A 23,570-nucleotide genomic window follows, 5' to 3' on the forward strand; every position below is an offset into this window, starting at 1 on the left:
GGTAGGCTTTCCTGGAGGGAGAGTATCAACAAATAGGGCACATGTTTCAAGGTGAGGCTGGATCAGGCCCTGGGCGACCTAGCTGTGGTGTCCCTGGTCATTGCAGGGGAGCTGGACTTTAAAAGTCCTTTCTAACTCTAAGGATTCTATGATCTGCTGACAGATACAAAGGGGACAGTATAAAAACTGTTACCCCCTCTATGAGAAGGGTGAGCTGTAGTAGCCAGGAAGTATATTGATTTTACCCGAGCAAGTTTTGCTGTGTTTTTGTCTGTAGCAAGGTCTCTGGCTATGTAATCTGATTATTTTTTTTTTTAATTTTATTTTTGGATGGTGTTCAGACGACAGATCCTTGTACTTCATGTAAACTGTTTTAAAAGGTCTGTGCTGTTGCTATAGAGTGACAAGATTTACTGCTGAGATAAACTTACTTCATGAGGGCAATCGGGCTCTGAGAGGTTTCTTGCTCTTATTTGCTTGTATTCTGAGTCTTGGTTTTGGCATTAAGCTTTTTCCGTCCTTCCCAAATAGACTCTGAAAATTCTTGTTTTGAAGATGGTCTGTCTGTCTCTGGATGTGTGTTGACCAGAACTCCAAACAAAGTGATCTGATCAAATCTGTTTTTCACTTCTTACTTTTGCTTTCATGTCCGTCACTGCTATCACGAAAGAAGCTGGAAGACTTCCCAAAATGAAGTGCATGTGGATAAACCAGTGAAACCTTTTTCTTCCAGCCGTTGTCACTTGTCCCTTCAGGTTTAATTTATTCTCTGGTACAGTTTAATCAACCCAAGATGCATTTGCACTTCTGTTACATAATTGATGTAACACTGGGTACTATGTTTGCCTGTAGTTTTAATCCTTTATGAATTTGCAAAGGTGATATGTTTTAAAATTGGAAAGATTGTTGGGCGTTTCCATAGACATAAGCGTCCAGATGCTTAAGTGTAGTGTGGAGTCTTAAGTATCCAGAAGCCACGATTTCTGGTTAGAATGAAGGACTGATTCTAGGCGTTGCTGCCTATGTATAGCAGGAGAGTGACAGCTGGCGATTGCATCAAGCTTGCTTGTTACAAGTGACTGGGGAGGGTTTTTATTTCAAACTCAAATATTTCCAAATGCCTTAAAGACTTCAGAGTTTCAGTGTTGAAAACTTGAGAACGCTCTTGCAAGAAAGGAGTTGAATGAGTTAGGCAATGGAAAATAAATAAGAACACCTGAAATGTTAGTCAAATAGAAATCTTCTCAGCCAGTAATCTGGAAGGTACAAAGGCCAAAACAGTCCTGGAAGTTCTTGGTTCGGGATGTACCACATTACACTAAAAACAGTTCGGGCCTCTTTTTTTTGCAAGGTGTTGAGCAAGAAAACCCATCGTTGTCTGCAGTTTTAAAATGTGATTCTGTGACAGAATTTGGAAATAGTGGAAAACAGGTCCTAAAGTGCACGCTTGCTTATGTTGTAGAAGTATTTTTGATATGGTCAGCCAAAGAAGAGAAAATCTTGGAATCCTAAGATACGAAGGAGCTTGTCACGTTGGATGTTTTACAGTGTGCCTTCTGAACAGAAAGGTGCTGTTTTCTGTTCAGTCGTTATCTGAGGAACTGAAGGTCAGTAGTCTCCTACAGATTTCCAAATGAAAACTGGTGTTGGTGTTGCACTCCAGGTATACATTTCTAGCTTCCAAAAAGCAGTTTACTGTTCTTTCTAATAGGACATGGGGGGAAGGAGTTGAGAGAGGACAGATGTTCCAGAACAGACCTCGTTTTTTCCTCCTTACAGAAAAAAAGGACTGAGAAGCTGAGCTTTAGTTTTTTTTTCCTTGAATGCTAATTTTGCAGCTTAATGGCAGGAAGGAGATAGTAAAATCAATTCCATTTTCTGGCAGTAATCTGGACTGTGTGTGTGTGTATATATATGATATGAATTCCTTTTTATCACTAAAAAGCTCACTAATGATTTGTTTGTAGGCATGTTGCCAAAATGCAAAGATTTTGGACTAGTTCATAAATAACTGTGCTCTTCGAGCTTTACAGTCTGTTCAAATTAAGCCTTCCCATCATTCTAGAAATGGGAGTATGTGGAGAGGGGGAAATGAATGTTTTTTGGCTTTGAGTCACTGGACAGACTGCAATGAATACGAGCTTTGATTCAGTAAGGGAAGGGACCTTTTTCCTTCAGTCTACCTGGTTTTGTAAACCGATGATTACTAACTTGATCACCCCATTCCAGCTGGTCCTTATGTGCTGCTGGGGGAGAGAACTGTAGGGTAGGTTAAAGGTGTAGCAGTACTTCTTACATACCAGCCTTGCTTTTCTATAAGGCACATTCTTGGAACCTGAAGATTTCTTTGGTTTCCTAGAATCACTGGATGGTTTGGGTTGGAAGGGACCTTTAAGATCATCTAGTTCCAATCCCCCTGCTATAGGTAGGGACACCTCCCTCTAGACCAGGTTGTTCAAAGCCCCATCCAGCCTGGCCTTGAACGCTTCCAGTGAGGTGGCATCCACAACCTCTGAGCAACCAGTGCCAGTGTCTCACCACCCTCACAGTAAAGAATTTCTTCCTGATATCTAGTCTAAATCTACCCTCTTCCAGTTTAAAGCCATTTCCCCTCATCCTGTCGCTACCTGCCCTTACAAAAATTCCCTCCCCAGCCTTTTTGCAGGCCCCCTTCAGGTACTGGAAGGCTGCTATAAGGTCTCCTCAGAGTTTTCCCTTCCCTAGTCTGAAGGGCCCTAGATTTTTCTATGATTGTTTCTAAGATTGTGCAGGCTTTCATAATGAGCATCTCTTCTAGACCTTGAGTGAATTATTTATAATATTGAAAACTGAGAAGCCTAATAGGAGAGATCCATTAGTGGAGAAGGTCAGTAAAACTAGCAATGTGGGAAGTATGTCTGAATTTTGTTGAGTCAGAATGAAACAGTTTTTCTTATTGCACTTTCTAGACCAACAGAACACACACCTATTTTAGAATAATTTTAAACCTATTTACAGTTATGTTGCCTGAAGCCTTTTTCATTAGAATTAATGGGATTAATCAAGGCTGTGAGAGTATATCTAATGCTGCTCTAAGATTTGCCTGTAGGTGATCAATACTTGTATCAAACACGTGATAGGACAGCAACTGCTTATTTTATGACTTGTCTGACTTGTTTAGAGGTGCTATAGACTGGAATGGTAAATGAAGGTGAGTAGACAGAACAAGTGATAGGAGTTATGTGAGAAGATTATTTTAGTCAATGGAATTGTTCTATTGTGGATAAATGTGAGGTCATACATAGCGTACGAAGGATGTACACTGCGTATTGGATAGCAAAGAACTCTATTGTGGATGAATGAAATTGGGTTAAGAATGATACAGGGGGGCATCATAAAAGGGGCAACTTCTAGGGTCAACTGCACGCACTGGGTAAATGAACAAGCACTAATGTGTCATTCCTCCCTTGGGAGGCAGGAGGGAAATAAGGTTGGAGAATCTAGATGAACGTTCTTCAAATCTATAAAAACTCCTTATATTTTTTTTTAAAAAGATGAAACGTTTAAGCAGCTTGTTAAGTTTACTTGTTGATGGAAATAATTAAGAAGGCCTTACTCGAAGGAGAGTTGCAATGCGTGACCTGCACAGCAGGATCTTCGCTCTTCACTCAAAACCTAGGATACTGACTTGAACATTACTGGTACTAATTAATGAATAAGTTACAGAAAGTTATATGCTAGATTCCCTGTCGCTTTAGTCTAAATTAGTGATAACTAAATGTTGATCTTGGTATGGGAAAAGGAAGGAGAATGTGTTTCTGCTTGTGGTATTGAGGGGGCCAGTCATCATCCTGGCTTTCTTGTGAGACTTTTCTTGACTTGGTCATGAGATGTGGCAGCTTCCTACGTCAAGCTTGAGTGGTACAGAAGGCTCATTCTCCCCTTTTTAGTTTTCTCAGACTTGTTTATCTTGGAATCTGGAGCATTGAATGGGGTCTCTGATGGGCTGTGAGCATTGTAGTGAGTAAACAAATACATAAAGCTCTTTCTATCTCTCCCTCTGCTCCTTTTCTTCCCCTAAAATGGAAAACTGTAGTGCACTATGACACGGTAGTGCACATGACCATCTGGTGTGACAAGTGAGCATAGGGTAGAAAATTACCAGGCCTACTAACTTTTTCTATGTATTTATTAGTGCCAAGTATCAACTGAATATCCAGGCTTGGTAGTTCTGTTTCTTTGTTTTCACAATTCTTTTGGCTTCTACTGAGGATGTGGATGATGAATATTTCTCACAATTTTGCTTAAGACTTTGATGGCAGTTACTGCTTTTATTTGATTAATGTGCTTTTGTCCAACTAAAAGAAGTTGCATGCTAATTTTTTGAATATCTTGAACTTTCAACCAATGAGTAAATGACCTTTAAACAGAATAGATCTTTAGAGTCAAACTAAAAATTGAAGCTTATGATAAGGTAAATGGATTTCTTCCCCTGTATTGCTTTTATTATTTTAAAATGCCAGATATGTTATAGTGGCATTAAGGCATACGTGGTGGCACTGCATCATAAAACAGGTAGTAATTCTTCCCTAGAGGAGAGTAGGCTGCAAGCCTGAGGCTCTGTATCTGGACTTTAATGAACCATAACTTAAAGAGGAGCGCTCCTTTCTTCCGAACCTGGTGAAAGCATGTGCAAAATGAATCAGGCATGTGAGTTGTTCTCAGATATCTGAGAGTGCAATAATTTTTTGGCTGGTTGTTTTGAATTCCTTCCTCAGTACAGTACAAGGATAGAAGTCTGCTTATTTGCCAACACGTCAAATAATCAGAGTTTTGTGTGGAAAACAACAACTCCTTTCTCTGTTTATCTTATAAAACTTTTTTTTTCTCTCTAACCCAGAGTTCTGAGGATAGTAACCACAATGATGAGTCACCTCAAGAAGACGAAGGGTTTATGGGCATGTCACCCCTTCTACAAGCCCATCATGCCATGGAGAGAATGGAAGAATTTGTGTGTAAGGTAAGAGTACATGGAAACTGCCGTAATTTCCTTCTTCAGGAAGTTCCTTTGGACAACAGACTATACCTGTAGGAAGAGGAAGAGCAGGTATATACCATCCCTGAATGGGTGTCTGTTGCTAACTAGTAACATTACAGCTTCCTGGGATCTCTGTCTGTCATAAATAAAAAAGTGGTGAAGTATGGAACAGTAGGGATTATAAAAGACTCAAAAGATGATGAAGCAACTGAGAAGTCTTTTTTGAGAAACACTTGTGTGTACAGAGCAGAATAAAAGCCTTCTGCTTCCAGTGTTTCTCCTTTTAAGGTACTTTCATTTACAAGGTCATTTTTATTTTTTCAGACTCACAGATATTTTGCTTTCCTGACACCCTTTGCATACATTGTAGAACAAGCTTTGTCCCTGACTCAAATAGAAAACAAGAATGTATTAAAAGTTATCCAGCTAAATCCATTGTAGACTTTGTAATTGCTGACCTTGGCTCAAGTTCTGTTATTTTTTTTAAGCCACAGGGTGTGGGCAGTATCAGTCTTGGACCCCCTTTCTTGGGTGAGATGCATGCTATCCCTCTGTATATTTGTTCCTGCTGGTTTTATGAACTATTCCCTGTTATTTTTACAAGGGGACCCAAGTTGCCTGTGTTTTTTTTTTTCTTTTCCTTTTTTGCAACTCATCTTTCCTACTTTTTAGATGCTTTGTAAGGTGAATTCTGTGAAATCTTGTTCCTACCTTGACTGAAACCTTTGTTTCATTAACTAAAGAATTTCTCTTGCTAAATATATTTAAGCACCTGGTCTTTAACTGGGATGGTTATTCTCATTAGCTTAGTTTTCCTTTTGTGGAGGAGCAAGGAGAATGAATTTAAAAAACTTTTGATGTTGAAACTGAAATAAGAATGTAGCTTTTTAAACTTAGTGTTGCAGGATTCTCCAGTTTCGCTCCTGTATTACTAAGCAGCCGTCAAGTCCAACGAACACTGCAGAAACAACCCCGGTACATAAAGCACTTCCTTGATACCCCTCTGCTTGGCAGTGCTGCTTCTGAAGCTAAACTGAAGACGACGTGTATCTTACCACACTGAAGCAGTGCTAAGAACAGCTATATGTATTTTTTTTCATTGGGAACCAGCTACAAGAGTAGCTTCTTTAAAGAAGAAATCTAATGGCATTGACAGTCATGGATCTGTTGGCCTAACAAATCTGTCACCCTTTGTTCTGGGAGTGTGGGAGATCTTTTTCCAGTCTGGATAGGGGGTTGAACACTTCTTACTGGACTCTTGCCACTTCATGTTTTCTTGCCTATTGTAGTGCTGATGAACAGCCTTTTTACTAGACTGCCCCCAAATGCTAGCAGATGTTATAGTCAGGTTGTCTTGTGGTTGGCAGAAAGAGGTTTTTACTGGTATTTATTTGTTGGAGAGAACAAGTCGCCTTCAATTAAGTGGGAAAGATGATCTGTGGAAATCTGCTGCATAAACAAACATGGGAATGAATTAAATGCCCTCCCCGAATTAGCAGTAAAACAAAAAGTCCAGTATCTTTCTTGTGTAATGAAATACTGAAGTATTCATTTTTCTGGTGAGGCAGCTAAACTTCATGATGATAATGTTTTGAATAGGGAAGAGTGACTTAAGCATTTTATTTCAAGAGTGTGTCTTTTCCCCAGAGACATCCCATTGAACCCTTTTCTACTTATTACACTCTGACATTAACACTTTCACTAATGAGGGTTTTCTGACGTTTGCCATACCTTATTGGAGCCAGATTTCCTGTACTTAATCAAAACCTTCTAACCTCTAGGTATGGGAGGGCCGATGGAGAGTCATTCCCCATGATGTTCTACCTGACTGGCTAAAGGACAACGACTACCTGTTGCATGGACACAGACCACCCATGCCTTCCTTCCGGGCTTGTTTCAAGAGTATCTTCAGAATACACACAGAGACTGGCAACATCTGGACGCATCTTCTAGGTATGTTCGGTTTGCTCTAATGCTGGTCGGTTCTGTTGCTTTCTTTATTTGAGATCAAGATAGAAGCTGGCGTGGAGTGGTCAGCATAATCATTCCAATAGTGACCTGTTAAATTAGCTTGGTGTCCCTATCCTTATTTTCTCCCGCTGAGGATGGATTGGGCTGTCCTTAATTATGGCACTCAACTGCAAGAATTAGTAACTTCCTGATAATGAATAAATTACCAGAAATATTCATTATTCCCAAGTGTGTAAGAATTAAGATGATTTTTTTTTTCTTTGCCATGGGAACATGAGCTTGTATGAGTGGTTTTTCAGCTTGCAAGCTCTTTGAACTATACTCTCTTCATTTATATTCTATACAGATTTTTTTGTTGTTGAGATGTGCAACTTGTTGTCAGGATTCTTGCAGAATGAGTAAAAATACAGAGCGTGTGCAAGCATGGATTGCTTCAGTTTGAAACAAAAACCTGGTGGAAAAGTGTAACTGAAGTATGGAAGAACTTTTTTCTGCATGTGTGCCACTATTTGCCATGCAATTCCTCTGCTTACTACACCTGCGCACTAAAGCAATGCTTTTTGAAAGAAAAGCTTTCAGTTTGCACAAAATTGACACCTTTCTACCTTATGGTTTGTCAGGATGTGTGTTCTTCCTGTGTCTGGGAATCTTCTACATGTTCCGGCCAAACATGTCCTTTGTAGCACCTGTGCAGGAGAAAGTGGTTGTTGGATTGTTCTTCTTGGGAGCTATACTCTGCCTCTCCTTCTCATGGCTCTTCCACACAGTTTATTGCCACTCGGAAGGTGTTTCCCGGCTCTTCTCCAAGTAAGTGCCCAGAGGGCAGGGTAAGCCAAATAGGAAACAGTTGGGAAAACAGGACTGGAATTCATGCCTGGCGCCCCAGTGTAGGAGTGGTTCGCTGCATGAGTGCTGTGTCTATTTTGGAACAGAACTGAGCAGAGATTGATTCACTGCAGCTTCTTCTAATCTAACTGTTTGTTTCGGCATGGGCTTTTGTATTGTTTTAGACTCAGAACTGTTTCCTTTTATGTTGTTCAGCAGGTGTGTGTATGCGTCTTGCTGCTGCAAGTGATATACCTAGAGCTTAGTTGTAGAGCTTTTTTTTAAATGCTACTGTCACTACTTGTCATTCCATTATTCTGGGTAACTGCATCTTAACTCTTCTGTAAGACAGCTCTGTGTATCAGGTTTGGTTTTGCTACACATTCTTTTGTTGGCTAGCTGCTAAGCATCTCATGTTTCTTAAGGTTACTCAACCTGGGATTACGTAATCTGCAAGACCACCTTTAGAGTAACTCAGCAATTAAAATCCCCTACCAAAGAATTAACTCCATCTTCTCTGGTAGGAGCATTTTTGTCAGGGTGTGGTGAAAAGCAGTGGCTGTGGGAATTCCTTTCTTCATTGGTGTCTAGAAAAACAGCTTGGCTGAAAAATTACAACACTATTCCCCAGTGGTCGCTTAGCTGATGCCTAACTCATACTTGTCAGATTCTAAAGAGTTTGTGTTGGCTGTGCTCTCCCAGCACGCTGTGTGCCCTTCTTTGTGTTCATAGCACTTTGCGCTGCTTTTTTCCTCATCCAAAGCTTGAATCTGAGTTTCCTCCAAAAGACCTTGATCTAAAGGCTGCTCAGTATGTTGCTGATGACTGTTCAGAACTAACCTTGTGTGCTATGAAGATAATACGTTACTGTAGGAATGCGCTGGTGGAGGAGCTGCGGTCAGAAAGTAAGTTGCAGCAGTGAGGAAAAACTTCATCTTCAGTGAGAAGTAGTCTGTTGGTCTGCCTGAGAAGAGTATTAATGTGAAAACTCCTAAAGGTTTGCATTTCCCATCCAACTGATTTTTGTTTCCTTCCAGGCTGGATTATTCTGGCATTGCACTTCTTATAATGGGCAGCTTTGTACCGTGGCTGTACTACTCATTCTACTGCAACCCTCAGCCTTGCTTCATCTACTTGATTGTGATTTGTGTCCTGGGCATCGCAGCCATAATCGTCTCACAGTGGGACATGTTTGCAACCCCTCAATACCGGGGTGTAAGGGCAGGTAAGACTTGAAATCGATTATTTTGCTTCTTGTCTGCCTGCCTTCCTTCCTACCTGTCAATTGAAGGAGCAGTCTTGAGGAGGTGTAGAGAGAGCTCAACTTTAGAGAATGCTAATAATCTTGGACTGCGAGCTTGATGGGTTTTGTTTCAGCATTGCTTACAGCTAGCTGGATGCACAGATGAGGGCTGGTGCAAGTCCTGGAACCACATTCCTGAAATGGACAGTAACACGTGCCATAAGGATGGCAGTACAAAATATCTCTAGCTGCACCTAGCGACTTTGCTCAAAATGGCTGGCTGCTTGGTGTGTGTACGTGTGTTTTCCTTCTGCTTTTTGTTTTGTCTCTGTAACACCAGGCTAGCAAATCATTGAATGATCAAATTAATCTGAATGATTTGCCTAGATAAAATAGTTCTTTAAGGCAAAGAGCCTAGTTGTTCTTTTCACATGATTGAAAGAATGAAAACGAGCTTGGTTTTGTGTTCTCAGGTAGGAAGTAAGAGAGACCTGCAGTGGGGTATGAACACAGCTGGGGTGAATGTTAGTACTTCTTGTTACTTAACCTGAGCGTGCCATCTACAGTACATCCAGATTTCCTGGACAAGCTATCGATGTACCTTCAGAGAGTTCAGCCTTCCAAACTTAAAATCTATGGATAGGATGTGATTATTTCCCTCTATCCTCCCCACATTTTTTTTCCCCCCTCAAGATTTCAGTGCTTCTGAAATCTGAATAAACCACCACGTTCTCATGTGTGGCAGATGAGCCTCAGATGTTACATTTCTGTTTCCTAGGATTACTTGCACTGAATATGATAAATGTCTTTGTTTCTCCTTGTTGCCCTGTTCTTGAGAGACCGTGGTACAGCGTGACATAATTCACGTAGTCTCAGTGCCCTCTACAGTCCCAGATGTGTAACTGGTGTAATGTACGCTCAAGTTGGCAGATAGGATTGTTATATGAAAAATTTCACTATCTGCTGGAACATGCAATTAAGTAGCTTCTGTTACATGAAGGACACCTGTGTCTTACTTAATGTCTGCCCCCACTAAAGTTACCCTGGCTAAGTAACCCTAAAGTTACCCTAAAGTTACTCCAGCTTCAAGAGTTGTCACCTTTCTGCTTCTACTGGGTTTGCCTCCTGTTGTTTTGGGGGTTTTTTTGTTATTGTTGTTGTCTCTCTTTTCTGCCAGAGTGTGTCCAAACCTGACTCTCCCACATTTTCTTTACCTCCCAGGAGTATTTCTAGGTCTGGGTCTTAGTGGGGTTATTCCCACCCTGCACTTTGTCATCTCTGAGGGGCTCCTGAAAGCAGCCACAATGGGGCAGATAGGCTGGCTGGCACTCATGGCATGCCTGTACATCACTGGTGCTGCACTATATGCTGCCCGCATCCCGGAGAGATTCTTCCCTGGCAAGTGTGACATCTGGGTGAGTCTACAGAATGACTGGATGAAGAGACCAACATGAAAGCTGGTTTCCCTTGAGGCTGGAGGATGTTGTGTCAATGATTTTTACTGCAAATACTAAACCTCTGAATCACAGCTGTACATCTTAAGGGGCCAAACCGCTGTGGGCTCTCTGAGCCCAGCTTGCCTTGTGCCTTTCTGGCTGAGTTACCACAGGTTAGCTGGTCTGATTTATCTGCTGGTGTGCTAATTCACCCCAGCATGTGTACTGGGTAGCTTTAATAGGTAGGTAAGAAACTTTACGACCATTTCCTTTCTTTCATATCTTCACCATGTCTACCTTCTTATCTTGTGAGGCCAGTGGAAACACTGGATAGAATTGATATACCTTGGAGGGATCCCTAGCCCAGAAGAAGGGAAGCTGGTGGTGGGCAAGTGGGTAGGGTGGAAGCTTGGGGTGAGGATCACGCAGACTTGTGGAGTAGGGATCTGTGGGGAAGATGCAGAGGAAAAAACTGGTGCAAGAGTAGAGATTAGAGGGAGATAGACCTCTGGGGAGAGATGCAAGGCTGCTGTACTTCCATTAGAATGGTTTAATGCCCCTAAAGAGGATTAGAATTGAGGGTCAGGCCTGGGTTGTCTGAGTGGCTTTTGCACAGCACCAGTTTGCTAGGTGTAAACATCAGAGACATAGTATTGTTTAAGTGGCCAAACTAAACTTTCTTATGATAATGAGAGAGGCTCCAGAAGCATTGGTGTACCGCCAGCTCCTTTCCAAGCTTCCCGGGGAGCCCACAAATATGCATTTATAGACTTTTTCATGAGCATCACCCGTATTGGTATGGCTTCCCAAAACAAGGCCATGCTTTGTCATGTATCCGCCTCCTGGTTTTCATTCTGTCCTACTGTATTCAATACCATCTTGAGTGTTCATTGAGAACATCTAGTTGTTTCAGCATTTTAACATGCTGTTTTTTTTCCCTGCTCTGTTACTTTGTGACAGAGAAATAAAATAGTTACCTTCTGAAAATCTGCTCAGTGAAACTCATACCTGTAACCAGAGAGGAGATTTGTAGCTGCTAGCAGCATGAGATAGTTGTGTTCTATCAATAAACAACCAGCACGTGTGGTTGAGGACCTAATTTTAAGTATGCTTTTTTTAAAGCCTTTTGCCCCAACTGTTGAAATTCTCCCTGCCCCTTAACAGAGATGATGCTTATAGCATTTATGTCGTGTGCATGTAGATTGATGAGCTGCTTAAGATGACTGTGGAGGACAGGGTGTGGGGTTGCGCTTGTGGAAAATTTGCTCTTTGCTAGTGGTAGCAGAGGGATGGGCTTAATACACAACTTAACTTTGCAGCTTGCGGTTTGAGGTACTGCTCCATGTTACTGTGTACTTCAGCTGAATGTATGGCTTTTTTGGAGACGGGGTGGCCCTGGAAGCCCAGGTACCCAGCTGAACGCAAGTGTTTTGTCTTCACAGTTCCACTCCCATCAGCTGTTCCACGTCTTTGTAGTGGCTGGCGCTTTTGTGCATTTCCATGGGGTTTCCAACCTCCAGGAGTTCCGCTTCACAGTAGGAGGAGGCTGCACAGAAGAAGAGGGGATGCAGTAAGACCGGGCTTCAGTCTGAGGTCATAACCAAAACAGTGCCGCAGGGGTGGCTGAAGCCTACAGGCTAGTGAAATGAATACCTAAGAAGAATCCAAGTTTCAGCTGATGGAGCGTGGAGCTTCACGGGGATTCTGACTAACCGAGATAAAATTCTATACCTCAAGCAATGGAATGAATCAATTTGAAGACCAGGAAATTCTGAAACCCTAATTTATTCTTGGGATCTACAGATTGAGCTACAGAGGACCCTTTCCAAATCGGCTTCTGTTCAATGCCATATTTATTTGTAGAAGTGGGGAGGGCTAGCTTAGCAGTTTCCTTTTTTAAAAAAAAATAAAAAAAAAAGAGGTTAAATTTATATCCTCTTGGAGGGGGAGGGGGAGTTGATTTTAGATGCTCTTTTGGGAGAAAAACAAATTGTAAATAAGATTTCTAACTTTCTGTTTAAATAAAATTTATATAAATGTTTTAAACAACGGGGGGGGAGGGGGGGAAGGGGTTTTGTAAAGAATGCAACATGCAAGTACCACACACTGTTTCAATTTTGCACAAAAATAAATGATTGCAGAAGGACCAGGTAAAATTCCCAGGAGTGAATCCCGTTGGCCATGCAGGTTTTCCTGATGGCCAGCCTGCCCTGGGCAGTGCGGGATCCTGGCCAGCGCTTGGGTTGGGTTCAGTACACGTTCACAAAGAGTTGGGAAGGCTGCGGTCATTGAGCTGACATCCAGGTCACAGTGTTAGCGAGTTCCACTTGTGTAGCTCGAAAGAAAAGTCTGGGCCATGCTCAAGTGCGTGGGACAGCTGCCTTCCAAGCTTGCATGGCCTGCGTGGCTTTGCATCTCACAGTGAACTGTTTGGGTTCTCGGCATCTGAATTGGAGTGGGGTGGGATTACTGCACGTGAACTGGCAAAAGGTCTGACCCCATCAGTGCCTGCCTATACCCGGGGGCCCCTGTTGAGTTGCCAGTTGAGGGCCTGCGCTGTTTTGTCTGAGTGAAGGGTGGTAATGCACTTGTCAAGAGGTAGTTGAGCATGTGAGGGGAAACAGAGATGGGGTTAAGGTAGACTGGAAAGAGGAAGTCGTGTGCTCCAGGGCTTGGAGTTAACAGTTACTGCAGACCTCCAGCATGTTACCTTCTCATGTGTCAGGCTCCATACGCCAAGGGGGGTTGCAGGTTTTTCTTTTTAGGAGGAAAAAATCCACACTCAACCCAATACAGCTCAATTTTTTTTTCTTTTTCCTTAGGTCTGCTTCCCATCTGTGCTTTAGCAATGGGACTGCTGGTATTTCTTAAACCTGAAACTAAAAGTTCAGCTGAATTGCTGTGGAGCAGACACAGCTCCTATATAAAGGGAGGTATATACCCTTCTCTTGCTTAATTGATGTAGCTTGATCTCTGGAGCCCAGTCAGAAGCCAGACTGGAGGAGAATCTTTGGAGTTGTAAGATGAAACCTGAACGCTTTGTTTGTTATGGCACAAGCACTGCTTGGAGTGTTTAGTTGGAAATTCAGAGCAATTACCTCCAACAGATGAGTTCAACAGCTCATAAAACGCTGTAGTTCACAAAGAAGGAAGGTAGAAGGTTGTTTTCGTGGGGTTTTTTTTATTTTGGGTTGGTTTTTTTTTTTCTTCTGCAAGTTTTAATTTTCATCCTTCAAGGGAAAAAAAAAAAAATGTGGATCACAAAGATCTTTCAGCGTGCTGGGTGTCACCAAGGGTGCTTCGGGAGGTTGCTTTGTCTGCTGGAGTCGGATGGAAGCAGAGCGCCTTCCTACAGCTGGCTGGGTAGTGAGGCTTCGCCCCTGGGCTGGGAGTCTTTGTAAAGCCCCCGAGGGCAGGGCCAGCTGCAGGAAGAGGTGCTGCAGCCCTCTGTGAACGTAGGGGGTGTATTCTCAGTAGGGTCACTATGCTGGATGCCAGCGGGCCCGGAGGATGCTTATCATGGGGCTGTGGTACTGAAAAGAAACAAAGCAGTATTAAAGTGGCTGTAAGGGCTCGCGGCACCACAAAGAGGTGCCCGGCAGGAAGTAGGCTGGTGGCTGAGGAAAGAATAGAACATATCAGCATCAGACTCATCTGAAGGGTGCTTTGGGATGCCTCCGTACCAGTACCAGCAGGAGTGGCAGTCTCCATCCTGCATCATCCCACGTTCGCTCCTTGAAGGGTGATTGTAACCTGGTCCTACACAGCACAGAACTACTACAGAAACACAGTACTCACCTGCTATTCTTACCCGGTCAGTCTCTCCCTTCAAGAAGTTCGTGTGTTCCAATAAAAGCAACCTAGCTGTGCACTTTTCTGTAGCTCTTGCTGAGAACTCTTCCCAGGTTGGCACCTGAATGCCTTACTCTCAGCAGTCAGAGGCTTGCTTGCTCTGTGTGCAGGTTATTGCCATAGAATAGTTAGGACCTACAGCTTCTTTCCTTCCCCATTAAATAGTGGCCTTGTTCAGTATATTTCTTTTTAAAAATTGCTTACTGTTGAAAGCAATGAAGCACATTCTAGGGTTTTGATGGTCGGGGACTCTGGTGATGGTTCCATATAAGATGGGATCTTACTACTTGCTGTATTCTTAACTTCTGCTAATAAAAGAACCAAATGGAATGTTGTCTGGCTGCCTTGGGTCACTCTGGGCTGGGTGTGACGGTTCAGAGTCATGCTGGCCTTCTTCCCAATCCTCTTCCATCACTCTGTGCCCCTTTAACCTGGCAGATAAGGGACTGGAACAAACTGGACAAGAAGCAAACTGGGTGGAGGGAGCAGGGTTGGTGGGTTGTGGGCAGCATTGGGAGGTCGAAGGCGGTGAGAGCTTGTGGGAAGGAAAAGAGGTAGGAGGGAGGGGGAGCCAGAAGAAGGGGAGCTGGGAAGGAGGAGGACGGGTGCTGGAGCCCTTGGCTGGTGTGGGCTTTTCAGCTTGGAAGGGCTCTCTAGGAAGGCTGGACTGGAATTACCAGTTTGGAGGAAATGCTTCCCAGCTCTTACCCACACAGGGGATGGGTATCTCCTACTGCTAAGCAGACACAGGCTGGTGGGGCGGGATGGAGCCTCATTAAGCTGGGGAGGGAGCGGGGCTGCTGCTGACCAGAGCAGCTCCACGCCTGGAACAGAGCCTGCTGCTCCTTCATCTCTGCTGCGCAGCTGTCAGCAAACAGCTGTGAGCCGCCTCGGTGAGATGAGCCGCCTCCTCCTCCTCCTCCGGTGTTGGTTCAGAGTCAGTCTGGGCACCTACAGCTGTGCTGTTCATCAGTTCCCATTTTCCAGATATACTCTTTGTAAGAGAGACAGCGCCAGCAAATAACCCGTATCAGCTAGACGGCTCAGGATGGATTCTTGTTTTCAAATGCAAAGCAAATTCAGGGAGCACAGAGAACTTCAGCATTAGATTACACAAAGTTACGCTGAAAAGAGCTACCCCGTGCAAATGTGAATTGGGTTTATTGTGTTTTCGGATATTGGAATGATACTGAAAAGTTGCCCGGGCAGTCTGAAGCTTTGCACCCTGCTGCCTCTGCATGGGGCTGAGGCCGTGCTTGGTCCTCCCTCTGAAATCACTTCGTTCCTTGCCAAGGTTGTGGTGAAGTTGAAGTGCTGCAATCAAGGTGAGCCTTCAGGGCTGCCGCCTCACTTTTTAAAAGCAGCTGGAAATAAATCTGGTGTATGATTAGTATGAAGGAGCTGAGTTTGTTTTGGTTGAAGCTATTAGCGAAGCTCAGTTCTCTCTCTTTTTTTTTCCTTGCCTGCTGCGTGCCATCAAGCACTGAGCCAACCTCTCCTGCTGGTCGGCACTTCTGTGCCTGCTTCGAGTGCTCCAGCCTCACTTCTCGAGGCTGATTTCCAGAAGTGCTGAGCACCAGCTGATATGCTTTCAGACAGCCCCTTCAAAAAGCAGCTCCTTGGAGAAGATCCCAAGGTGCAAAGTGCTATATATGTAGGAGGCATAGCAGCCTCGTGGCAACATCGAGTGTGTCAGCGTGGTCATCCTTGGGCACTACAGCAGCACAGAAAGAGCACACGAGGAAATCCTCCGCCCAGCATCACCCAGGGACCTCGTTCTGCCCTAGGAAGGAGGCCGGGGTTCTGTGAGTGAGCACTTAGCAGGCTATCCTGTGTGCACCTACCTGCTCAGCTCAGTCCTGGCACTCCAGAGCCACCTCGGAGAGCTTTGCTTCGCCATTCTCTCCTCTGCTAACACTTGCAGTGGAACACCGGAGCTGCTGCTGCCTCCGAGCTCAGAGATGTTTGCAGCAGCGTTTCAAGTTGATCTCGGTTTTTTTTAGCAGCTTCAGCTCTGGCACAGAACAACTGGGCACAGAGGCTCTTAGCAGCTGGCATAAAAGCTGAGCCGCTCCAGTTGCAAATGAGATGAGAAAATCATATGCCTGGCTGGGTTCCCAGAGCACTGATGTGTTTCCCTAACAGAGGCAAATTACACCCAAACCAGACCTGGGAGATACCTTCTGTGTTTGTCTGCAGCCGTGCTGAACCCGCACACAGCGCTGGAGGTTGGCCTCGTGGCTGGCTGGGGCTGGGCTCTGTTGGATCAAGCCCATCATTCCCGTGAGGTGAGCCCCTGTGGGACAGCTGGGCCTCTGGGTGGGCTCTCTCCCGACTGCAAGCAGCTGATGTGCTGTTGGGCTGATTTTCCTGTTCTTCTGTGTGTGAAATCACATCTGCCTGGCTATACCTGACGGCCCGCAGCAGTGTGACTCAAGCTGGGGTGTCAGCCACAGCATCCAGAAGTGGTAGGGGCACTCGGCGGGACTCTTCTCCTTTTGAATCTTAATTTTAAAAAGCCCAGTGCCTGCAGTTTGCTTACAGGTGTGGACAGGACCTTGGAGGATCCGCAGCTGTGAGTTGAGCCGGGTCAGTGTGGTGCTGCTCAGCTGCCGGTGAGCCTCTGTCCTCAGCTCTCCTTGCTTCTGCCCAGCTGGTGGCTGAAGGAGTGGGGAGCTGGACATAATTACTCCTCCAGTACAGGTCTGTTCATGAGAGCGTGTTTGTTGTGGATTAATGCACTGGAAATCAGCCATGGCAGGCAGTGCGTGCACAAACGTCTTCTCCGAGCGGAGCGGTGCTGCAGCCATTAATCACTTCTGACAGCGAGGGCAGCCGTGCTGGGGGCAGCAGCTCTGAGCCCCGGGGCTGCCTGAGCTCTGCATCACAACAGAGTCCCTTTTCCCTCTGCACTCACCTTACCTTCCTTGGCTGTGCCTCACTCTGATAAGGTCACCGGATCTGCAGCAGGGAAAACGTATCCGCCTCCAGAGGTTGATCCACTCCCAGTGAGCGATCCTCTTCTCTTTACTGCCTCTGGTGAAGCAAACCCAGCCACCACGTCCCCAGAAGGACCCGGCGCTATGAGGGGCAGCACCCCCTGACCCCAGCACTCCCCTGGAGCACACCTGTGGGCCTCTGGGCACGCAGGCCCCTTCCCATGGCCTCCACCTGTGCCCATCCCCATGCGTTCGGCAGGGAGAGGAGTTTCTGTAGGACTACGATGAGCACCAATGACGACACGATAAAGCTTAAATATCTATTTAAAATATGCCATATATATTCTTTTTAATGAGATGGTATGGAGCAGTTCATACAAAAAGAGATGAAAGATGGGTGCTCCCCACCCCTTGTTCATAAAGCTCTGTGAGAAGCAGCCCGTGCCTGCTGGCCACATGCTCAGGGCCCTGGACAGCCACAGGCAGCCTCAGGGCGGCACTGCCCCAAGGGAAGGAGCCTCTCCTTGGTGGGCAGCACACAGCCCCTTCCTGGGAGCACATCCACACCTGGAGATGCATCTGCGCATTGTGCTGGCGGTGCCCGGAGCAGGTCCTCAGCGAGGTGCAGCTGCCTGGCAAAGCCATGCTGTCTACCATGGTCGGCCTGCAGGCAGTCAGTGCAATTCAGGACCAGAGCCGTGTCCTGAGCCCAGGGTTCTGGATGATGACCATCCCAAGACCAGGAGAAGTTGCTTCACTACTGAGAACCCTGAAGGCCCTGTACTGGCTCAAAACCCCAGCCTCTCTTACAAGGCAGGGTCCCCCACATGCCCACTCTCCTAAGGCAAGATCTGCCTGGCAGAGTCCTGTGCCTCCCACGGCACACTGCCATCCCGGTGTCCCCATAAGGGTTGGCAGTTTGTCCCTCGCCGTGTCCCCATTGCGGGCAGTGTCACCGCACCAGCAGTGCTGGGGGCAGGAGGAGCAGCATGGGGGAGACAGAGAGCTCAGCAGCACCGCCACAGTCCTGGGCATTCTCCTGGAGGATGAAGAGAAGGCGTCAGAGGGCCCTGCTGGCACTAGGAAGGACAGGGAGCCCATCCCCAGCATGTTCTCCCCCCCATGAGGAAGCCCCCTGGGGAGCCACAGCCAGTGGGACTCACAAAGCCCACCCTCAGGGTAGGAAGGCCCTACAGAGGGGTCTGGACAGGCTGGACCGCTGGGCTGAGGTCAACTGCATCAGCTTCAGCAGTGCCAAGTGCCAGGTCCTGCACTTTGGTCACAACCCCGTGCAACGCCACAGGCTTGGGAAAGAGTGCTGCAAAGCTGCACAGAGGAAAAGGATTTGAGGGTGCTGGTCAACAGCAGCTGAACATGAGCCAGCAGTGTGCCCAGCTGGCTAAGGCCATTGGCATCCCAGCCTGTATCAGAAAGTGTTGTTAGCAGGAGTAGGGAGGTGATCGTCCCTCTGCACTCAGCACTGGTGGGGCTGTACCTCGAGTGCTGTGTTCTGGGCCCCTCAGTGCAAGGAGGACATTGAGGTCCTGGAGTGTGCCCAGAGAAGGGCAATGGAGCTGTGAGGGGTCTGGAGCACAGGTCTTACGAGGAGTGCCTGAGGGATCTGGGATTGTTCAGTCTGGAGAAGAGGAGGCTCAGGGGAGACCTTATCACTCTCTGCAATGACCTGAAAGGAGATTGTGTTCTTCCAGGTAGTTAGTGATAGACAGATAATGGCCTCAAGCTGTGCCAGGGGAGGTTCAGGTTGGACAGTAGGAAGAATTTCTTCTCAGAAAGAGTGGTGCTGCATTGGCACAGGCTGCCCAGGGAGGTGGTGGGGTCACCATCCCCAGAGGTGTTCCAGAACCGTGTGGATGTGGCACTGAGGGACGTGGTCAGTGGGCATAGTGGGGATGGGCTGGCGACTGGACTGGATGATCTTAGTGGTCTTTTCCAACCTTGATTCTATTATTCTATATCCCAGCTGATGCGTGTGGGAGCAGCGGCTGTGTGTACAAAGGGCCCAGGGGTGTGGGGCTCCCCACTGCAGCGCCCACAGCCATACCTCGGGGTGAAATGCGTGGCACGTGTCTGGTCGCCGCCTCAGCTTCTGGGAGCGCATGCGGTCACACTTCACCGATGCGTTGTGTGCGGGGCTGTTAAGGACACAGGCAGGGAGACGAGGCGCAATTGCAGCACACAGCAACGGGGTGCAAACCTATGGGTGCTTCTGCACGGCCTCGGGTCAGAGCAGGGTAGGCCAGGAAAGGGCAGCAGCCTCCCAGCCGCATGTTGCAGGAGTGTGGGCTGGGAGGCCTGCAGGAGCTAGAAGAAGGCAAGGAATGACCAATGGCTGGGGATGGCAGAAATGCATGCAAAGGGCCCAGCAGCAGCACTGTTTACCTCTTCTCCGGCATGCTGCTCCGTTTCCCTGCCTCCTGCTATCCCACGGGCAGGCTGTGCCCTCCACACCTTCCCCCATGGGAACTGCCAGGGGAGCAGGTTTTCCACCCTCATCAGCCCTGAGCCCAAAGGCACGCAGCAGAAGGATATATTTGACTTCCTTCGCATCCAGCAGGACAGGTGGGAAGATGCTGCAGTCACAGGTGGCATCTGTGACAAGAAGCAGCAGGTTGCTGCTGGCAATCTGCTGGGCCACAAACATCCTGCGAAGAAAAGAGAGCGATGCAGAAATGGCAGCCAGACCCTGGACGGCACCACCACTGCCTGGTGCAAAGAAATGCAAAGGGACGCAAGCAGCTCCGGAAGGGGCGGCAGCAGAAGGCGAGGGAGGAGCAGGGAGTACACCTCGCTATGGAGAAGTGCCCAGCTCCACGTGCACAAAAGCCACAATCAGAAGCAAAACCCAACTGACCAAAACCCAACCCTGACCAGAGCCGCTCCTCAGGCACATGCAGGCAGCATGGAACTGGGCCGTGTGGCTCAGAGGAGCACAGCTGGAAGGCCTGGCTCCGCGAGGAGGTGTGCCAGCACTCAGCCAATCTTTATTTGTGCCCAAACAACATGAGGGACTGTGTGCTCTGTGGTCCTCAAGGGGCAGAGGTCTGCTGAACATCGCATTACTTGAGTGAGCAATGAAGGATCCCAGTAACTTCATGGGTGCTTCATCACCCTGCAGTTTTGAGTCTGTCTGTCCCATCCCCTCCCTGAGGGATGAGCAGAAAGGTCCACGGGTGAACATGGGCACATGCAAATGAGGATGAACCCAGATGCAAGCCTTTTCCTGAGGACATCCACGTGAGGACCTGCATGAGGGAGTGTGGGCTCTGCAGGAGCTGGAGGGCTGATGTGGGCAGGGCACACACGTGTGTGTGACTGTGCATGAGTGTGCACACATGTGCACGTGCCTGGGCAGCTCAGGCATGGCTCTGCACGCAGGAAGCTGTGTGTGCCTGTGGCTGCATGGTGGCACCTCACCAGCTTGCATCACCTCCCACCCCGTGCCTTGTCTGTGCCTCTGCTGTTCCTGCTCTTGGATGAGGCAGAGGGCTTCTGGGTCGGGCTGTGGGCATACAGGTTTGTGAGGATGCCCTGACCGACTCTACTGCTCTTTAGAACCAATTTCCCTGACAGCTCACTGCCCAGTGTCTGCTTCTTGCCTCCAGAGATCTTCATATTTGCTTCTAGAGGTGCTGAATGTCACACGCTGCCACTCGCTGAGGCTGTTTCATTCCTTCCTGCGTGATGACTGCTCCAGGAGGTTGGACAGGCAGATTTTAACCCTGTCATCACAATGGAGGTGCCCAGAATGAAGCAGTGCCCAGCTTCTCCCTGCACTGGGAACCATCTGGAGTTTCTAAAAGGCACCGGGAAAGCCTGTGTGTCTGAGCAGGTCATCAGCTAACACTCCACTGGTTCTCTCCTGCTGGTTCTCTCATTCCCCTTGAACATCTGCATGAAAAGTGCAAGAGACACACCCAGCTCCGGGGCTGCGACCCCAGCCCACACCTCTAACTACACGGGAGCAGCAGACCCCGTCTTGCTGCTGCAGTGGTGAGCATCAGGCAAGGCATGCTGCATCCCCATGGGGCACGGAGCTGGTCTGTGCCTTGCAGAACTCCCCCTACAGCCTTTGTCAGCAAATTCATGCTCTGAGCTCAGGCAATGCGTGGCACAGCCTGTTCTTCATCAAGCCGTGCTGACTAGCACAGGCTGTTTTCCTGACCTTTAATTCTTTCCTGCAGCCAGTCCAAGACTGAAGTCAGACCAGGTAGGGCTTTGCTTTGCTTTATGAGGGATTCCAGTCAGATCTCTTTGGCCTCTGTGTGGGTCTGTGCAGCAGCACGTTAGGAAAAGCCAGGCCAGTGGAAATTCATCCTCTCTTCACCTTTCCACACGTGAGAGCTGAGGGTGCCACGTGACTGCTGAAAATGGCTCTTCTCACAATGCCTTTCTGTTATTTTTGACTGCTCATTCTCTTCAAATGAAAACAGAAAGTAAATTGCATACCCGTGTTTTGCTTTCTTTTGGTTTAACACTTCTTTTTTTCCCCCTTAATCCCTCCTTTCTTTTTTTTGGGGGGGGTAGAAAAACAGAAGAAAAAAAAAAAGAAAATAAGAAGGGGAAAGGAAAGCTGAAAGCATTGCAGAAAGGAAAATTTGAAGGAGAAAACATTTGCCAGAAACGTGAAAAAAAAAAACAGAAAGGGTTCCTTTCTGAAATGTGCAGAATGGAAAGAGACCTTCTTTTTTTTAAAGGCTCCCCTCACCCCCCCCTCCCTCTGCCACCTCTGCTTATTAACAGATGGCTCTGATTCTGCTCTTTATCAAGAAGTTGCAGCGGGGCCGTTCCCCTCTCTGGGGATGGGCTCGCTGCATACACAGCATGGGACATGTGCTGGGCACGGTGGCAAGTGGCTCCTCTCAGGTTGTCACCATTCCCACAGCCACCAGGCTCCACTGCTGGCACTGCTTGGGCACGGGCGCTGTGATACCCGCTAAGAGAAGGGCAGCTGTAGTTCTTACTTTTGGCAGTCCCCGCACTCGATCAGCCCGTTGGTCTCCTTGATGGCCGGCTCGTACACGAAGACGGGGTACTCTGTGTCGCAGGGCTGCAGCGTGTCGTGCTTCTTGTGCTTGTGGGCTGCGTGGGGAGGAGGGAGAGGAGAGCAGACATTGTCAGAGGACCACAAAGGAGAGGTTTGCATTGAGATACGAGGTGTAGGCTGCACCTCAAGTACGAGCGAGGCCTCTCATTGCAAGAAGGACATTAAGGGCCTTCAGTGTGACCTGAGAAAGGCATCTGAGGTGTGAGGGGTCTGGAGCACAGGTCTTATGGGGAGCGGCTGAGGGAGCTGGGATTGTTCAGTCTGGAGAAGAGGAGCTCAGGGGAGACCGACCCTACTGCTCTCTACAACTGCCTGAAAGGAGCTTGTGGTGAGGTGGGGTTCGGCCTCTTCTCCCAGGTGGTAATGGCCTCAAGATGCACCAGTGGGGGTTCAGGTTGGATATTAGGAAACATTTCTTCTCAGAAAGAGTGGTGCTGCAGTGGCACGGGCTGCCCAGGGAGGTGGTGGGGTCACCATCCCTGGAGGTGCTCCAGATCCGTGTGGATGTGGCACTGAGGACGTGGTCAGTGGGCACGGTGGGGATGGGCTGGCGACTGGACTGGATGACCTTAGAGGTCTTTTATAACCTGAATGATTCCACGACTTAGGGCTGCAGCACAGCCTGTCCCGCTCTGACCGTGGCCTACCCGAGGCTTGGGCCGGGGAGCAGCGGCTGAGCACTGCAGCCATCCCGGCTCCCACTAGGTGGTGCGGGAAAACCAGCGTGTGCAGCGCTGCTTTGCTGCTCACACCGTCTGGCCCTGCGCAGAGCAGGGCGAGAGGCTACAGGGCCTGCCAGCCTGCTGCCCTCGCTGAGGCCTCGTGTCCTGCCCGGCCCCGGGCATGCAGTGTTGTACGCAGGGCTCCGAGCATCCCAGTCTTGTGGGCCCCGTGAGCCGCCTCGCTGAGCCTCTGTTCCTCTTTTCTAGGACTTCAGCAAAATCTTCCTCCCCTCACTCGATCGGGCCAGCCTAGCAATTGTTTTCTGCAGTCAGAGGTGGGAAGAAGCCAGCTCCTGCCTCTGTGGCACACAGGGGAATGTCTCTGATGAAAGCGTCAGGCTTTGTTGCAGGGGAGGAGCAGCTGCGGCTCAGCCAACAACGAGCATGGGAGATGGTTCCCACACCAGCTCAGGATGGGCACAGAGGACTCACATCACGTCCCCAAACCCAGAACCTCTTGACCTCGGGCCGACCAGCTCATCCCTTGCAGCTGCACAGAG

The 23,570-nt window shown here is 47.6% G+C and overlaps 2 protein-coding genes across 11 annotated transcripts in view; one reads left to right on the forward strand and one right to left on the reverse strand.

The window, feature by feature from the left end:
• Positions 1–14,674, forward strand: part of ADIPOR2 (adiponectin receptor 2) — a 42,409-nt gene extending 27,735 nt beyond the window's left edge. For all 10 annotated transcript variants that reach the window (XM_046939235.1, XM_015285816.4, XM_015285821.4 and 7 more), the window contains 6 exons: positions 4,880–4,999; positions 6,799–6,970; positions 7,609–7,795; positions 8,851–9,038; positions 10,278–10,471; positions 11,935–14,674. In XM_046939235.1, the coding sequence (XP_046795191.1) occupies positions 4,880–4,999; positions 6,799–6,970; positions 7,609–7,795; positions 8,851–9,038; positions 10,278–10,471; positions 11,935–12,066 (993 nt within the window). In that variant the 3' untranslated portion in view covers positions 12,067–14,674. The remainder of the gene's footprint in view (positions 1–4,879; positions 5,000–6,798; positions 6,971–7,608; positions 7,796–8,850; positions 9,039–10,277; positions 10,472–11,934) is intronic.
• Positions 14,675–17,418: 2,744 nt separating this feature from the next.
• CACNA2D4 (calcium voltage-gated channel auxiliary subunit alpha2delta 4) overlaps positions 17,419–23,570 on the reverse strand; it is a 99,574-nt gene continuing 93,422 nt past the window's right edge. Inside the window, exons 32-35 of the mRNA XM_046900727.1 lie at positions 22,266–22,383; positions 19,834–19,946; positions 19,346–19,428; positions 17,419–18,322 (exon numbers count right to left, since the gene is read on the reverse strand). Coding sequence (XP_046756683.1) covers positions 18,236–18,322; positions 19,346–19,428; positions 19,834–19,946; positions 22,266–22,383 — 401 coding nt within the window. The 3' untranslated portion in view covers positions 17,419–18,235. The remainder of the gene's footprint in view (positions 18,323–19,345; positions 19,429–19,833; positions 19,947–22,265; positions 22,384–23,570) is intronic.

The sequence above is a fragment of the Gallus gallus genome, chromosome 1 (genome assembly GCF_016699485.2).
Source record: "Gallus gallus isolate bGalGal1 chromosome 1, bGalGal1.mat.broiler.GRCg7b, whole genome shotgun sequence".
NCBI lineage: Eukaryota > Metazoa > Chordata > Aves > Galliformes > Phasianidae > Gallus > Gallus gallus.